The 17926-nt window shown below is 41.1% G+C and overlaps 1 protein-coding gene across 3 annotated transcripts in view; it reads left to right on the forward strand.

The window, feature by feature from the left end:
* LOC126191356 (trafficking protein particle complex subunit 8) overlaps positions 1-17926 on the forward strand; it is a 313324-nt gene that overhangs the window by 164467 nt on the left and 130931 nt on the right. For all 3 annotated transcript variants that reach the window (XM_049932196.1, XM_049932197.1, XM_049932199.1), the window contains one exon: positions 6382-6636. In XM_049932196.1, coding sequence (XP_049788153.1) covers positions 6382-6636 — 255 coding nt within the window. The remainder of the gene's footprint in view (positions 1-6381; positions 6637-17926) is intronic.

Consider the following 17926-nt stretch of genomic DNA (forward strand, 5'->3'; position numbering starts at 1 on the left):
TAGTGTATCAAAAGGATAACTCCCATCTGTATGGTCTAGAAACGCTGGTGTTGGAGGAAAGAATCCTGATGGCCTGGGTCATGAAGGAGGCATTGAAATCGAGCATGTTGTGCTTAGCTGAATGTTGTGTTAACGTGTGGTTTGTTTGGTTCTTGGTCATAGTTGGCCAGTGGCTATTCATTCTGATGCACAGTGGGTCAGTTGTCATACCTATAAAAAGCTGTGTAGTGATTGCAACAGAGTTACTATATTGAAGAGCCAAAGAAACTGGTACACCTGCCTAATATTGTGTATAGCCCTCGCAAGCATGCAGAAGTGCCACTACACAAGAGTTGCACTTCGTCATGTTGAACGATTCTCTTCAGTTGTTGTTGGTCCCGTTCTTGCAGGATCTTTTTCCAGCCACAGCGATGTCAGAGATTTGATGTTTTACTGGATTCCTGATATTCACAGTACACTTGTAAAATGATTGTATGGGAAGATCCCCATTTCATCACTACCTCAGAGATGCTGTGTCCCATCACTCGTGGGCAGACTATAACACCACATTCAAACTCATTTAAATCTTGATAACTTTCATTGTAACAGCAGCAACGGATCTAACAGCTGTGCCAGACACTTGTTATCTTATATATACATTGCTGACTGCAGTGCCGTATTCTGCCTGTTGACATATCTCTGTATTTGAATACACATGCCTATACTGGTTTCTTTGGCACTTCTATGTATATGGCATGGCTGGTTTCACAGGTGGCCTCGCCTCTGATATCGTAGGAAAAGCTGGTGACAGGACTGAAATAGGAAGTGCTGGGTGGGTGGAGGGGGCCAGTCTTGCACCTGGGTATTCCACAGAGATATGATCCCTGGGGAAAGGGTTTTGGAATGGAAGTGGCATAGAGATGTGTTGGGTCTTGCCCACTTGTCTCCTATAGGGTGCCTGAGTGATGCTGCATTCTCGGAATGCTATATAACAATTCAAACAAATAACATTAGTAGTTTTATTTCAATAAAGCAGATTGACAATACTTAACTTTGGATTTAGAACGAGTGTTGCAAGCAATGGGTGACAGGCAGTATAAATCAGAGTCCTGTGATATATGCAATGTTCAGGCAAGTCTGTCACAGAGTTTGTGGATCATTACTAACTGTTCTCATAGCACTCTCCGCTAGACCGTGCCAATACTCCTTGAAAACTTCCCACTAATGTCCGCGAATGAGCCTATATAGAGGGCCAAGGCTAGCAGGAGTAGTGCTTATATTCTCTTCTTGCAGAGCTCACTTCTGGCACGGCACAGTCCTTGTCAGCGGGCTATTGGCTGACTTTTCCCCACCGCCTTCTCTGATCTTGCGTTCCTCCTCTTCGTTTTGGTGCTTGTGGTTATACCAGAGCATTCCTCCCCCCAAAGCAACAGATCGTCATCGTGTAGGGAGTGCAACCACGGTGGGGGTGCAGGAGTGTGGTCACAACATCGAGCTGGAAGCTGTGGCTGCAGGGGACACAAAGCTTCCGGCTGTACCTCGCCATCTGGCTTGCGCGCTGGCGGAAATGTGCCCCGGAAAATGACCAGAAGGGTACGCGTGCACCACTTGCTGCCATGAACCAGATGAAGAAAGCGGCGACTGCTGCAGTGTGGGCAGGTCCAGCTCCATCGTTAGGACGAGAGGAGGCGGAGGAGGCAGAGGCTCCGTCTCCATGGGGTCATCCCGTGGTGCCGTGATGATACCCTCTGGTGGCTGCTGTGGCTGTGCTGTCCTCTGGACCTGTGAATCTGGGGGAGAAGAGGGCCTGAAAGATCATCATGCACATGACAGATGCAAAGCTGATTTTGATGGTGGCTCTGCAAACCATCTGGATCTGAAAGAAGTTACATTCAAGTGCCAAGTCGACGGACAATTTTGCCTCTGTCTTTTCTGTTGCTGCTAAAAACCCTGTGAAAGACAATATCATGTAGCACGAGTGACACTTGCAGCCTTCCTTCGGTGCCAGATGCTGAGGAGGATGGAGCAGGTGGAGCAGTGTCCGATGGCGGCATCCATGAAGCAGTTCCTACAGTGATGGTCCATCTTGTGGGTGTGAACGATACGAAGCGAAAAACAGTTGCAATGCTTTATCCCTGGTGTGTGCGGAGTGAAGTTTGGCCATCTGTTGCTTAAAGGTTCTGACAACCATTCTGCTTTGTCGTTTCACTGTGGACAGAAGGGTGCACTAGTTAGATGCTGTATGCCATTGCACTCACAGAATGTTTCAAATTCATTTTACGTGAACTGAGGGTTGTTGCCTGACATTATTACTTCAGGTAAACTTTCTAGGCAATAAATCGATAAAACACCTGAATTGTGCTACATGACATTATCAAGTTCATTGGCACAGCACAATCAGTAAGTGTTCCAAAAAGGTTCTGCAAAGTCTCTGTGCACACAGTGCCATGGTGATTGCAACTTACACCAAGCAGAGAAGTTTTGTGGCTGAGCAGACTGAGTTTTCACACTTGTGTGACACTGTGACATCATCTGTTCGATTTGGGCCAAGTACAGTGTTGATGCACTAACTGTTTCGTACAAACAATACCCCAATGTCCTTGGTGAAGTAACTGCAACACTTCTTTCTGCAAAGCTTTAGGGGTCAACACATGTGACTGGCCACTGTTATTTTGAACAAGGATTACACCTTTCTGTAGATTGAGGATATGCTGACATGCAAAGTATAGGCGCACTACAGAGTTATTTATGCTGTTCATTGAGTGAGGCCATGATGTGTGAACATATATTAACAAAATGTTCAAATCTGGATCATATTCCATGCCCTGTGCAATTTTTCTATAGTTCAGCAGAAAAGACTGAAATGATTCAGAATCCTGAGCATTGATGTGACAAGAAGATGCAGCAGAAGCATCAAAGTCTGTGGCAGGGCCAATCGGAAGACATGAAACTGTGTCCACATTACCATGTTTAGCTGTCGGACGATACACAATCTTGTACTGGTATTGAGACAATGAAGCTCATCTTTGCAATTGTTGGGCAGTTCGTACAGGAACCAGTTTCGTTGGACGAAACAAGGACTGCAAAGGCTTGTGATCCGTTACTAAGTAGAATTTTCTGCCATACAAGTAGTGGTGGAATTTGGTGACATCATAAACTATAGCCAAAACCTCTTTTTCAATTTGTGAATAGTTACACTGAGCTTTGGACAATCCTTTTGATGCAAAAGCAATAGGCCTGTCTTTATCACCAATTCTGTTTGAAAGCACTGCACCGATTCTATAACAGGAAGCATCAACTTTCAATACAGCTGGTCTGTCAGTATCATAGTGAACTAAACATCCATCACTGAGCAATGCTTCTTTATGTTTTTTAAAAGCTACTTGGCACTCACCTGTCCAAACAATGGGGTCATTCTTACAATGCAAGTGATGCAATGAAGCTGCGATTTGTGCAACATTCGGTATGAACCAAATATAATAGTTCATTTTCCCTAAAACTGACTGCAATTCTGTGATACTGACAAGTCTCGTAAGACTAACAAATGCAACTGCAGAGGATCTACACTTTGACTGTTTGACATGACCAAGGTACTGCAACTCAGGTTTAAAGAAATTACACTTGTCCAGTCTACACTTTAGTCCTGCAGAAAACACGTGAACCAAAGCACTTAAATTTGCAATATGTTCTTTAGGTGTAGGATCTGCTATGATGATGTCATCCAAATAATTGAACAGTTTGGTACTTGAGCAGTCTGCTGTTCCAAATACCGTTGGAAAATGATGGGTGCAGAAGCACTGCCAAAAGGCAAATGCAAATATGTAAACAAGCCCAAATGAGTGTTTACTACACTCACTTTCTGAGATTCGTTGTTAAGCAGTATTTGAAGATAAGTGCTGCGCAAATCAATTTTTGAAAAATAGCGTCCAGCATCTAATTTGTCCACGAGATCCTCTGGGCATGGCTTGCCCATTGACTAGCTGAGGTGAGTGCAATAACTCTGTTATCTTGCAATTCTTTAAGTTCAGCAGTGACCCCGTAATGCAATGGGAACAGTATTGGCCTGGCAAAATTTTTGCTGAGCATTGTCTTTCAGAATAATATGTGCAACAAAACTGTTAGTTTTGCCTAAACCTTCAGAAAAAGAGTTCCAGGAATTCTCTTAGCAAAGTAGTGACACTGTCTTTTTCCTTGAATACAGGCACAACACATTGTCCTGAATGTTAAAGCCAAAAAAATCAAAATAATAAAGACCGTATATGTTCTCACACTCGTGTGATTGTAATACTGTAAAAGTCACTGTCTGAATATGCGAGCAATACAAGTCGGGCAAACTGCATGTTCTGAGAATCGGAATGTCTTGTCCATTGTAAGCTGTCAGTTGCATGCTAGTTTTAGACAAGTGTGGAGAGCCTAACAGTTCATATGTGTGACTATTGATCAATGGACAGAGGCAACCATGTCCAACTGAAATTTCACAAGTTTCCCACAAATAAGTAAATGAACAAAGAGTTTGTTTGACTGATGTATCACTGAAGAAACTGCACGCTTGCCTGTTGCAGACTTGGAGTATACTGCATTAATGACGTGGGCCTTGTGGCTAGATTTTTGTGATTGGGCCGGATTCTTATGTTTGTTCTGTTGCAAACATGCAGATTGTACATGTCCTTTCCTACCAGAAGCATAACACTGAGCTTGTCGGGAGGAGCAGTCTCGACGTTTGTGCGGTGTTTAACAGCGAGGGCGAGACTTAATTCTATTCGCCTGTGTAGCCACCTGTTTAGTGAACTGCTTATGCGGCGTGGAAGGTTGTTTACTTGGCAGGACTAGCACGCGCTCCTGATGCGGACTGGGGTGATCGCAAGCTAAGGACTCAACCCGACAAATAGTTGGCTGCTCAGATCTATGAGCCGACAAAGCACCAGAATCTTACTGATCTAGTATGTACACTACCTGCTGAAATGATGGATCGGACTGTTTCAAAATTTGTTCTCCGAGTTTGACATCAGGCACATTGTACACGATTGCAGCATGCAACATGACATCAGACTACAAAGCACCACAAGCACATTTGAATTTGCATTTCTTTGTCATACCTTGCAAATCTGTTATCTACTCGCGATAAGTTTGTTATGACAGTTTTTTGCAATGAAAGAATCGATACCTAGCTGCTACTACATTCACTTGTTGGTCATAATAGTCAGTCAGTGAAGAGAGATTGTAGAACAAAAGCCAACTGGTGCTTTCCATTTAAGATAACACTGTCATACACAAGTTCACTCATAGTGTCATTAGATAAGAGTTTTTGAGTTAATCTGAACACTACACTTCCTACCGTGGATAATAGATATGGAACTTTCACAGTACTTTGGACATTGTGAGCTAGCATATGAGCATCAGACTGGTGCAGCCACTTGAGCCATTCCAAATTGCAGAACCCATTTACTACTTTAAGTGTTTAATTTGCTAATCTAATTCGCTCAGCATAACATGATTTAATTTGACTGCATCCTCATTTTTCTTTTGTTGATGGTCATTTTATATTCTCCTTCAAGACACTGTCCATTCCATTCAGCTGCTCTTCCAGATCCTTTGCTGTCTCTGACGGAATTACAATGTCAATATTACAATTCATCTTTTTGGTGACTAAAACCTTAATGAATTGAAATCTTATTACAATTCTTTAAAGTTTTATTCATAAAAAAGATGAATAGGATATTTACATTACACTGCAAGAGGTATTGACATTTCATCTGACTGGGTATGGTGGTGTATTCCATATTTGGAATACTGATTTTCCTTATACATTCATTGATCTTGCCAGTCAATGTAATAAGGTTGCTGTTGACAAACTCAATAGCCCTTTATTCATTAAATTTATTTGGCATGATAGGTTGTGAGCCCCTCAAGAGGTATTATTCATCCATGTATTTGCAAGTTCTTTCAATTGGATGCCAGTTCAGTGACTTGTGGACCCCTAACCTGCCCTAGTAATCCTACCAAGGAGAGTAACCCTACAGTTGAACACGGAATTGATCCAGTTGTCGTTCCTGGTATTTCTTCATGTCAATGAGAGGTGAAGGGTAGCACAAAGCAAGATGGAAAAATTCCAATGTCTGACCAGGATTTTTGATCCTGTGACATTACGGTCTTCAGGCTCGCACTTTACCACTAGACCACCAAGCCTGATCTTTCATTCAGTGAGTATGTGAGAGAAATCTTGAAAGACAGAAATAGTCCCTCTCTTTCTCAGCATTTCAGACTCATGTTACATACAACTCAAACTAATAAAAAGTTGCATTTGAAATCAGTTTCATTTAATATTACGTGAATGAAGGAATTAACCCACTTGGCAGTTTTGATTGCAGGGTTTTGTGTACTGATTGAGTCCCTCTGTTTCAGGTGATACTCAGCGTTATACCCAAATGTGTTGGGGAATTGAACATTACTGGTGTTGCTTACCATTTAACAAACACAGCAATACAACAATTACCTGAACAAACAACTAACAATGCTCCTAGTATTATAACTATACCAGGGAAGCAAGTCTTCCGTGTAAGGTGCCCTCGTGCAAAAATAACAAAAGACAAAGGAAGTCAAGAAGTCAATGACAAAAGACTGGAAATAAATGTTGTAACATCAGCACCTTGTCTTCAGGTAAGTTTGTAACTGTTGGAATGTTATAGTTTAACACAAGCCATGGACATTCATTACACTTTATTCCGTGAGCTCATAGAAGTTCTCACCTTAATTAATGTTTAGAAATGAAGTAGTAAGATACAGTTGTATAACAGACTACATGTAAATTTAGTGAACTATGAGTACCGTTTTAACTGACACTAAATGTACGTACAAATTAGGAGAGGTTAGCACTCGGAATTTTTCATAATTGTGGGAATTAGTCTCGGACTCCTCTGGTAGTTTCTGCTTTTCATGAAACTATCTTGAATATCAGTAACTATCCCTTGCATGGTTCCATTGTAATGTTAGTACTGTAATGAGAGATTCATTTCATATTTTACGTGGTGTTCCAGGGGCCCCATTCTATCATTCTTGACCCTCTCGTCCATTCAGATGGCAGATTTTTGACAAGGCACCTATTTTTATCACCCCTTCATTTTTGTGGATCTGTCATGGCTTAACATCCCTGTATTCTTACCCAACTGGCCAGTTTTCTCCTCCATCTTCCCTGTAATTTAACCTCCTAAGTCATAGCCACCATTTATACCAGCTAAACTGTTATATTATAAGTGATATAAATAAAATAGAAAGAAACATTCCACATGGGGAAAATATATTAAAAACAAAGATTCCATGACTTACCAAACGGGAAAGTGCTGGTAGATAGGCACAATAAAAAACACACAAACACACACACAAAATTTCGAGCTTTCGCAACCCCTGGTTGCTTCGTCAGGAAAGAGGGAAGGCAAGGGAAAGATGAAAGGATGTGGGTTTTAAGGGAGAGGGTAAGGAGTCATTCCAATCCCGGGAGCGGAAAGACTAACCTTAGGGGGAAAAAAGGACAGGTATACACTCGCGCGCGCGCACACACACACATATCCATCCACACATATACAGACACAAGCAGACACATTTAAAGGCAAGGAGTTTGGGCAGAGATGTCAGTCGAGGCAGAAGTGCAGAGGCAAAGATGTTGTTGAATGACAGGTGAGGTATGAGTGGCGGCAACTTGAAATTAGCGGAGATTGAGGCCTGGTGGATAACGGGAAGAGAGGATATATTGAAGGGCAAGTTCCCATCTCCGAGTTCGGATAGGTTGGTGTTAGTGGGAAGTATCCAAATAACCCGGACGATGTAACACTGTGCCAAGATGTGCTGGCCGTGCACCAAGGCATGTTTAGCCACAGGGTGATCCTCATTACCAACAAACACTGTCTGCCTGTGTCCATTCATGCGAATGGACAGTTTGTTGCTGGTCATTCCCACATAGAAGGCTTCACAGTGTAGGCAGGTCAGTTGGTAAATCACGTGGGTGCTTTCACACGTGGCTCTGCCTTTGATCGTGTACACCTTCCGGGTTACAGGACTGGAGTAGGTGTTGGTGGGAGGGTGCATGGGACAGGTTTTACACCGGGGGCGGTTACAAGGGTAGGAGCCAGAGGGTAGGGAAGGTTAGGTGGACGGCGGAAAGACACTCTAGGTGGAGTGGGGAGGATTTCATGAAGGATGGATCTCATTTTGGGGCAGGATTTGAGGAAGTTGTATCCCTGCTGGAGAGCCACATTCAGAGTCTGGTCCAGTCCCGGGAAGTATCCTGTCACAAGTGGGGCACTTTTGGGGTTCTTCTGAGAGAGGTTCTTGGTTTGAGGGGATGAGGAAGTGGTTTCCCACCTCCGGAAAGGCAACTCGCTCACCCCCCCACAACCTTTCCAACAAACCTCAACCTCCTCTCATTGCACACAGACCCAGTCTCTCCCATCTACTCAATCTCCCACTTCCAGCTCCACTCCCCCCAACACCTCAAAATTCTAGCCAACACAATGTGGAACCACAACACCCCAATTCAGTAGTTAACCTTTCCTCCAAACCTATCTCCCAATCCGAAACCTCTGTCCTATCCAAAGGCCTCACCTTCAGCCCCACTCCCAGATTCAACCAAACTGTCCTTGTCAGAGATTTAGTGTCCTACACTCGTACTCTCTGCTGGAAATATCACTTTGCCACGAAGAAAAATAATCCTGATCCCACTCCTAATGATTCAACTCCCCAAGACAGTATCCAAATTGAACCCTACCTGGAACAGTTCCGTCCTCCATCACAACGGGACCCACCTCCTCTTCCTCAAAATCACCCTCTCCGAACCTTCCAGGAATTTCTCACTTCCAGCCTTGCCTCTCAATCTTTCTTGAAAAACCTTAATCCTACTCCCAACATCACCACAACCGAAGCCCAGGCTATCCGTGATCTGAAAGCTGACCGATCCATCATCATTCTTCTGGCTGACAAGGGTTCCACGACCGTGGTACTTGATCGTCGGGAGGTTGTGGCTGAGGGACTGCATCAGCTTTCAGACAACACTACATACAAAGTTTGCCAAGGTAATCCCATTCCTGATGTCCAGGCGGAGCTTCAAGGAATCCTCAGAACCTTAGGCCCCCTACAAAACCTTTCACCTGACTCCATCAACCCCCTGACCCCACCGACACCTCGCACTCCTACCATCTACCTACTTCCTAAAATTCACAAACCCAAACATCCCGGCCGCCCCATTGTAGCTGGTTACCAAGCCCCCACAGAATGTATCTCTGCCTACGTAGATCAACACCTTCAACCCATTACATGCAGTCTCCCATCTTTCATCAAAGACACCAACCACTTTCTCGAACGCCTGGAATCCTTACCCAGTCTGTTACCCCTGGAAACCGTCCTTGTAACCATTGATGCTACTTCCCTATACACAAATATCCCGCATGTCCAGGGCCTCGCTGCAATGGAGCACTTCCTTTCACACCGACCACCTGCCACCCTACCTAAAACCTCTTTCCTCATCACCTTAGCCAGCTTCATCCTGACTCACAACTTCTTCACTTTTGAAGGCCAGACATACCAACAATTAAAGGGAACAGCCATGGGTACCAGGATGGCCCCCTCGTATGCCAACCTATTTATGGGTCGCTTAGAGGAAGCCTTCTTGGTTACCCAAGCCTGCCAAGCCAAAGTTTGGTACAGATTTATTGATGACATCTTCATGATCTGGCCTCACAGTGAAGAAGAACTCCAGAATTTCCTCTCCAACCTCAACTCCTTTGGTTCCATCAGATTCACCTGGTCCTACTACAAATCCCATACCACTTTCCTTGACGTTGACCTCCATCTGTCCAATGGCCAGCTTCACACATCCGTCCACATCAAACCCACCAACAAGCAACAGTACCTCCATTATGACAGCTGCCACCCATTCCATATCAAACGGTCCCTTCCCTACAGCCTAGGCCTTCATGGCAAACGAATCTGCTCCAGTCCTGAATCCCTGAACCATTACACCAACAACCTGACAACAGCTTTCGCATCCCGCAACTACCCTCCCGACCTGGTACAGAAGCAAATAACCAGAGCCACTTCCTCATCCCCGCAAACCCAGAACCTCTCACAGAAGAACCCCAAAAGTGCCCCACTTGTGACAGGATACTTCCCGGGACTGGATCAGATTCTGAATGTGGCTCTCCAGCAGGGATACAACTTCCTCAAATCCTGCCCCAAAATGAGATCCATCCTTCAATGAAATCCTCCCCACTCCACCAAGAGTGTCTTTCCGCTTTCCACCTAACCTTCGTAACCTCTTGGTTCATCCCTATGAAATCCCCAAACCACCTTCCCTACCCTCTGGCTCCTACCCTTGTAACCGCCCCCGGTGTAAAACCTGTCCCATGTACCCTCCCACCACCACCTACTCCAACCCTGTAACCCAGAAGGTGTACACGATCAAAGGCAGAGCCATGTGTGAAAGCTCCCACGTGATTTACCAACTGACCTGCCTACACTGTGAAGCCTTCTATGTGGGAATGACCAGCAACAAACTGTCCATTTGCATGAACGGACACAGGCAGACAGTGTTTGTTGGTAATGAGGATCACCCTGTGGCTAAACATGCCTGGGTGCACGGCCAGCACATCTTGGCACAGTGTTACATCGTCCGGGTTATTTGGATACTTCCCACTAACACCAACCTATCCGAACTCCGGAGATGGGAACTTGCCCTTCAATATATCCTCTCTTCCCGTTATCCACCAGGCCTCAATCTCCGCTAATTTCAAGTTGCCGCCACTCATACCTCACCTGTCATTCAACAACATCTTTGCCTCTGCACTTCTGCCTCGACTGACATCTCTCCCCAAACTCCTTGCCTTTAAATGTGTCTGCTTGTGTCTATATATGTGTGGATGGATATGTGTGTGTGTGCGCGCGCGCGAGTGTATACCTGTCCTTTTTTCCCCCTAAGGTTAGTCTTTCTGCTCCCGGGATTGGAATGACTCCTTACCCTCTCCCTTAAAACCCACATCCTTTCATCTTTCCCTCTCCTTCCCTCTTTCCTGACAAAGCAACCGGGGGTTGCGAAAGCTCGAAATTTTGTGTGTGTGTGTGTGTGTTTGTGTGTTTTTTATTGTGCCTATCTACCAGCGCTTTCCCGTTTGGTAAGTCATGGAATCTTTGTTTTTAATATACTATAAGTGAGTATGATAACATCTTCTTGCTGTAAACTGTGAGACTTAGATGACTTAATATAGACATGTTTGTGTCATATACCAGAAAATACTTTAAAACTTTTTAGTGCAGTAAGATAACTAATCCCCTCACAGACCATGGACCTTGAGGTGGTGGGGTTGCTTGCACACCTTAGTCATACAGATAGGTGTACCATAGATGCAACTACCAACATGCTTGATGATTGACTGATATGGCCTAGTAACATTACTCATTATTGCCTTGGTATCATGGTACTGTGAACAGCTGAAAACAAGGGGAAACTACAACCTTTTAATTTCCTGAGGGCTTGTAGCTCTGCTGTAAGGTTAAATGATGGTGGCATCCTGTTGGATAAAACATTCCAGAGGTAAAATTGACTCCCGTTAGGAAGTTTGGACAGGGACTCTTCAGGAATATATTGTCTTCAGGAAAGGCAAATCTGCACAGGGTCAGAACGGCTCCTGGCCAAGATTGTCAGGGATATGGCCAGCTGAAAGGAGTTTTCACAATGAAAGAAGTAAACTTCAGTTCTCTTTATTCTTTTATACAGAATACGTATGGGCACACCTAAGTCAAACTGTGAGGCCTTCAGCCAGTCAAGATGGTCATAACAAACTGTTACGTTTGGCAGAAGACAGTGTGAGAAATAAGGGAAGACGAGATAGTTCACAACATTGTTAGGTGAAAGGAGACACCACAAAGTGTGTTCTGTCTGAATGTAATGCTCCAGATGACGCTCAGCAGCCAACATGTGGTTTCTTTCACATGATTCCTCTCATAGCAGTGCATAGTAGCTTGTTTGGCAGCACATTCCACAGGAACAAACAGCCTTTACTGAAACAATGATCCTACTCAGCACATAGGCCACAATGAACTGTACTTGTACATCACAGATGAAAATTTAAGTTGAAAAATTTGAAATAAAAATCTAAATTTATAATATCCCTTGGTCGACTAGGTGATCTGTTGCACAAATCTGACATTCTACAGGTTTAATCACAGACTGTTGTATACTTAGAGTAAGTAGGTTAGAGATTTTATAAAAGAGAAATGTTGAGTAGGTTAAAATTGGACACAGTGGGAATTAATGAAGTGCAGTAGCAGGAAGAACATGATGTCTGCACAAGTTAGTAAAAGTGTATGAATATAAAATCAAATAGGGGTTATGTGGAGTAGAACTAATAATGAATAAGAAAATAGGAGTACAGGTGAGGTATTATGAATAGCATAATGAACACATTATAGGTGCCACGATAGACACAAAGCAAATACCCAGCAACCCACCACAGTAGTATAAGTATGTCAGCCTAGTAGCTCTGCTGATGAATGAAGTAATGTATGATCAGAGAAAAGAAATCATTCAAATTATAAATGGAGACAAAAATTTATTATGATGATTGACTGAGATTTGATAGTAGGAAAAGGAAGAGTAGGAAAATTACTAGGAGAACATGGATTGGGAGAAAGGAATGAAAAGGGAAACTGCCTGGTAAAATTTAACAAAGAGCATAGTTTAATCATTGCAAATACTTGGTTGATGAAATTTATATATGTCAAACAATGGAAACCCCCAGATAGGAATAACAACAATGTGGGAAAAGGCAGATTGCTACTCCGTGTAAAAAAGACATGTCAAATTGCAGCGAGGCGCAATTAAGTCTCTCACATATACCTTTCTGCCACAGCCTTTGTCAGTAAAAGAGCAACACAGAGAGTGCGCACGCGCGCGCTCACACACACACACACACACACACACACACACACACACACACACACACACACACACACACACAAACTGCCAAAACCGGGTGGAAACTGTTGGGTGGAGGGTGTGCGGACAGTATGTTACCATAGGTTGAGGCCAGGATAGTTAGAGGTGCGAAGAAAGTGTTGTAACTATAACTCCCATCTCCACAGTTCAGAAAAGCTGGTGGTGGAGGGAAGGTTCCAAATGGCTCAGGTAGTGAAGCAGCCATTGAAATCAAGTGTGTTATGTTCAGCTGCATGTTGTGCCACAGGGTGGTCTGCTTTGCTCTTGGCCACAGTTTGGCGGTGTCTGTTCATCCTGGCAGACAGCTGATTGGTAGTCATACCAATATAAAAAGCTTTGCAATGATTGCAGCAGAGCTGGTAAATGACATAGCTGCTTTCACAGGCAGCCCATTCCCTGATAGGGTAGGATAAACCTGTGACAGGACTGGAGTAGGAAGTGCTGCATGGGTGGATTGGGCAGGTTTTGCACCTGGGTCGCCTGAGTCTTCTACAGGAATACAATGCTTGTGGCAAGGGGCTGGGACAGGGAGCAGCATAGGGATGGACTGGAACGTTGTGGAGGTTAGGTGGGCAAAGGAACACCACTTTAGGAGGGGTGGGAAGTATCTCAGGTAGGATGTCCCTCTTTTCAGGGTGTGATGATAGGTAATCAAAGCTCTGGCGAAGCGTGTGGTTCAGTTGTTCCAGTTGAAATATGGCATCCCGGCTACAGTCCCCAGTTGAAATATGGTATCCCGGCTAAGACACAAGTTGAAAATATGCTCACTATTTTTTATTTACTTAAATTTGCCATATTTCGTGACAGTACCTTTTCCGTTGATGTTTACACGGCGATATTAGTCTTGGCTTCAGTTGTCTAAGTATGATTCCACAATGCATCTTTGTCGGTTGCAGAATTGACGTGGTTCAACAGGTTTCCCTCATTTTGGTGTTTCAAATACCAATTCTTCAAATGTAGTTTCTTCTTATAGTTAATACAAAAAAAAAAACAGTAACATAATTCAGAATTATTTATGACGGCGACCTTCACATTGTTCTACCGTCAACACACACCAAGAGTTAACTGCCGACTGACTATAGTCAAAGACGACTCCAGCGTCAAAGATGTTTTACACAACACACAAGCTTCCATTTGTAATCAGTCTCTTTGCTATTCTTCGACACATTTTCTAATAGTAATCAATATGCTTTCACTCTCAAAAATATAGGTTAATTAACATATAATAAGGCAAATTATAATAAAAAATATTCTGACAAAAAATATAAGAAAACATTCAAAATTTGGTATCGACAAATACAGTAAAAAAAAAAAAAAAAAAAAAAAACATCTCCCAGATCCATTACAACTGCTCCCCAGGGCTTTTGTTGTTATGGACATATACAACAAAATCCCGACCACACTCAGTAATGGATCTGTATTACACAATTAGTACATTAATGATGCAGTCTGATAACCTCTTCCAAATTTGGACACTCTTTGAATCTGTGGACTTGTTACTGGCTGTTGTTGCAATGATACTTCCCCATCAATCTCATACAAAAAAAATTCAAGTAAAGAAATTATTTGACATGACAAATATACATGGTATAAAACATACATGAGAAACATACAGCATACAGATTGAAAATAATAGAAAGGTAAAACTCATTTCCTAGAATAAGATTTAAATTTTTTTTAATGTTAATTTCATTATGCTTCCATATTGTACAGTAAAAATGATACTGGACATATATAGTGTAGTTTTTTTAAATATATTTGCCTTTTATATATTTATATATTTTTTTTACTTTGATTTTTTAAATTTTTTTTACTCATGTTTTTTCTTTTGTATATTTTTTTTCCTTATGATTTTCTTCTTTTATTACAGCTAAAGATACATCAGTATTATCTAAATGTTTTTTTTGCAATTATTTATGTACACTTGCCTCTCTACTACAATATTACTACAAGTCACATTCTTGTGAAGAGTACTTTTGCTCCCCACAACATCATTATAAACAACAATAAATTGCTCATATATCATGAGGCTTTATCTAAAATTGGTTTTGAAACTTATACCTTTGCATGCATGTCCTCACATGCATGCCTTCACCCACAGGGAAGACTTAGCTTCCAAAAATTAGAAAAAAATTCATAAATGCTCACTAGGGAGACTTTTTTTTGTAAAAAAGTAAAAATAAATCTTTCTCTCATTTTTTGTTACAACAGTGTTTTTCATCAGTTTCAATTAACATGTGACTTCAAATGATTAATTTATACATGCAAATATACATACTTGGTTGTACAGGTAGTTTTGTTCTAACAAGCATATTCCAGTGGAGGACTTTTGTTTTAGATAATAATAGGTTATTTAAATTTTTGAAATTATGATTTCTGTTTATATAGTTTCAAAGAGACAATATTCCTGAGACCAAATAATTTCTTTGACTTAGGATACACCAAACGATAAGCATTAGGGTGTGGATTTTCTATGACTTCAAAAGGCCCAATATAGATATCAAAGAATTTTTTAATTTCTGAAGTTAACATTTTTGATTTTTCATGAGATTTGACCAGAACAAGATCCCCAATTTTGAAAGTGGTTAATTTTACCCTATTGTTATGTCTTTTATTCCTCTTTTCCCCTTGTTTCCTCATAGTTTCCCTGACAATATCTTCTCTCTCTTGCATAGTTAGAGGTGTACATTTAGGAAATTCAATAAGTTCTGATATAAGATTTTGAGGTCTAATATTGAACATAATCTCATACGGTGAAAATCCTGTGGAACTATGTTGTAGGCTATTCATAATATCTTCAAAATTTCGAATATGCTCAAACCAGGTTGGATGTTTATGGCTGCAATAGGTTCTACAAAGTCTCCCAATTTCCCTCATATATCTTTCTGCAGGATTGGTGGACGGAGAACAAACAGATATAAGTATATGCTTCAATTTTGATCTTTCAATAAACTTTTTCCAAATTTTAGAGGTGAACTGTGAACCATTATCTAATAATATAGCTTTTGGTTTACCCACCTGTGCGAAATACTCTTTCAATTTTTTTTATAATTTCATGGCTAGTAGCTTTTTTCACTGGATATAGTTTAATTAATTTTGAAAATACATTTACCATAACAAATATGTAACAGTGACCACCTTTACTTTTTGGTAACATTCCATATAAGTCCACTGCGATAAGATCTAAAGGTTTTTCCAGAATAATGTTTTGCATCTCTCCACCACATCTTTGATTGCTCACTTTAACACTCTGACATTTGTCACAGGTTGTCAATTCTTTTCTTACCTTCTTTCCAATATTGTAAAAATAAACATTTTCTTGTATCTTTTGAATGCACTTCTGTATCCCACAATGACCAAAACCTTCATGTATGTAAATGATCACCTTTTCAGCATCTGCCTCTGGCCAACACAGTTTCCAGTTGTCAGAATCTACATCTGTTCTCCGAAATAAAATCCCCTTATGTAATTTGTAAAATTTATCAAGTTTCTCATACCCCTTCTTGCCTAAACATTCTTTGATTAATTTCCAACTCTGATCCAAATTTTGATTTTTTTCTAATTTTGTTACACATAGCTCTAATTGTTTTCTCATTTTCCACCCCTTTCAAGTATCTAATTTTAAATTGCTTTTCCTCCTCTTGTTCAAAAATCTCCTTTTCTCCCCCAATTGGTAACCTTGAAAGTGAATCAGCTACTACATTATCAGAACCTTTTATGTGTTTGATTTCAAAGTCAAACTGTTGCAGAAATATTGCCCATCTGGTCAATCTACTGTGGTATAATTTGCACTCTTGTAAGTAACTCAAAGCTTTGTGATCCGAAAATACTATGGTTTTATGTCCAATAAGGTAAATTCTAAATTTTGTAAAAGCCCAATGAATTGCCAAAAGTTCCTTCTCTGTGACTGTATAATTTTTCTCATGCTTGAGCAACATTCTGCTTGCAAATGCTATGGTACAATGTATCTTAACTCCATTCTCTACTCTTTCTTGAAATAACTCTGCTCCAAGCCCATAATTACTGCTATCAGTGTTCAAACAAAATGGTAAATTAAAATCAGGTCTGTATAATAAGTGTTGCTTCCTCAACTCTTGCTTAATTTTATCAAACTCTTCCTGACAACTTTTATCCCAAACCCAAACAGTGTTTTTCTTAAGTAACTGACTTAAATATGGTGCATTCAGACTCTGATCACTTATATGTTTTCGGTAATAACCGCATAACCCAAAGAATGACTTTGTTTTTTAGTCTTAGGAATAGGAATTTCTGAAATTACTTTAATTTTTTCTGGATCTGCCAAAATTCCCTTGTCTGTGACAACATGACCCAAAAATTTTAATTCAGAAACTGCAAATTTACATTTCTCTAATTTCAGTGTCATCCCCCCTTTTCTAAGTTTTTCACAAACTGACTTCAAAATTGAAAAATGTTCCTCCCAATTTTGCCCTGTAACCAAAATGTCATCTACATAAATTATCAGTTTAGATGCAAGTTCTTGCCCCAGTACATGATCCAAAGCTCTTATAAATTCAGAAACAGAAGAATTTAACCCAAATGGCACAACACAATATTGGTAACTCTTACCATTGTACAAGAAAGCAGTATATTTCCTAGAATTAACCGAAAGTGGTACCTGATGAAAACCCGAAGTTAGATCCAAACTTGACATATATTTTATATCTGTAAATTTATAGAGTAACTCATCAATATTTTCGGGATGGTCTGTCTGTCTGAACAAAATTTTGTTTAAGTGTCTAGAGTCCAAAACCAATCTTACTCCACCATCTTTTTTCGAAACTACTACTAGAGGATTATTATATGCACTGATACTCCTTTCTATTATATTACATCCTTCCATCTTTTTCAGCTCTTTCTCAACAGCAGGTCTTTTTGATATTGCAATACTGTATGGTTTTATGAAAAATGGTTCATGAGGTTTTACCTGAAGCTCACACTGATAACCCT

Source organism: Schistocerca cancellata, chromosome 6, assembly GCF_023864275.1.
Source record: "Schistocerca cancellata isolate TAMUIC-IGC-003103 chromosome 6, iqSchCanc2.1, whole genome shotgun sequence".
NCBI lineage: Eukaryota > Metazoa > Arthropoda > Insecta > Orthoptera > Acrididae > Schistocerca > Schistocerca cancellata.